The sequence below is a fragment of the Haplochromis burtoni genome, unplaced genomic scaffold (assembly GCF_018398535.1).
Source record: "Haplochromis burtoni strain Fernald_Lab_line unplaced genomic scaffold, NCSU_Asbu1 Contig_4595, whole genome shotgun sequence".
NCBI classification, from domain to species: Eukaryota; Metazoa; Chordata; class Actinopteri; order Cichliformes; family Cichlidae; genus Haplochromis; species Haplochromis burtoni.
In genome coordinates this window covers 749-1,488 of record NW_024586956.1, presented here as the reverse complement: position 1 = coordinate 1,488, position 740 = coordinate 749, and the positions used below count along the sequence as shown (strand labels likewise).

The 740-nt window shown below is 42.8% G+C and overlaps 1 protein-coding gene across 1 annotated transcript in view; it reads left to right on the top strand.

Moving 5' to 3' along the window:
- Window positions 1-505, top strand: part of LOC121813993 (tumor necrosis factor alpha-induced protein 2-like) — a gene marked incomplete at its 3' end in the record, with an annotated part of 2,623 nt that extends 2,118 nt beyond the window's left edge. Inside the window, exons 4-5 of the mRNA XM_042217991.1 lie at window positions 7-212; window positions 466-505. Coding sequence (XP_042073925.1) covers window positions 7-212; window positions 466-505 — 246 coding nt within the window. The remainder of the gene's footprint in view (window positions 1-6; window positions 213-465) is intronic.
- Between the last annotated feature and the right edge of the window lie 235 nt (window positions 506-740).

Here is a 740-nt window from a genome sequence, read left to right as displayed (position 1 = left end):
ATCCAGTCCATGGGCAAACAGGTGAAGAAGGACATGCAGTGGGTGGTGGAGGTTGTGAAGAACTGCTACCCACCAGAGATGGACATCTGTAACTTTTATGCAAGAGAGTACCATCAAACTTTCAGCGCAAGACTCAAAAAGATTGCAGACTTTGTTCTGGATGACAAGGACTGCAGCTTCCTCCTGCGATGGGTGAAGGAGTTTTATCCAGGGTAAGCCACCAGTTCAATTATTGTTTGAAGCAGCATCTTTCTGTGCCTAAACATGAGGATGTCTGTCAGTGTGAGGTCCTTCATTGTTTTTAGAAGAATAAATACCTGAGCAATTACAGATAGTGAATAATAATACAAATGTAACGGCTAATTTCTTGTTTTCTTAATGTGCAAAATAAAATGCCATTTTTGTAGACTAAACACAGCTTGGGGTGTTTATAGAAACTCATGTGTTATCTGCTCTGTGTACCAGAATCCTTGAAAAACCTGAGCTGGCCAGTAATATCAAAGCGGTCCTGTTGCTCTATTTTCACCTGTAAAGCAGGAGTTGGGTAGGCGGAGGTTTACCCTGGTGCAGGTGTGCTGGAGCAGTCAGTGGAAGAATCCGCGAGTTTTTGAATTTCCCATTCCCTGGTAGCGTACTCTGTGATTGTTCGGAAGTTAGGGGGTTTTTTTTCGCTGCAAAAACAAGTTTTCTTCCCACGCAGTGAACAGCGGACACTAATGTTTTTGTCACTTTTTACGGAA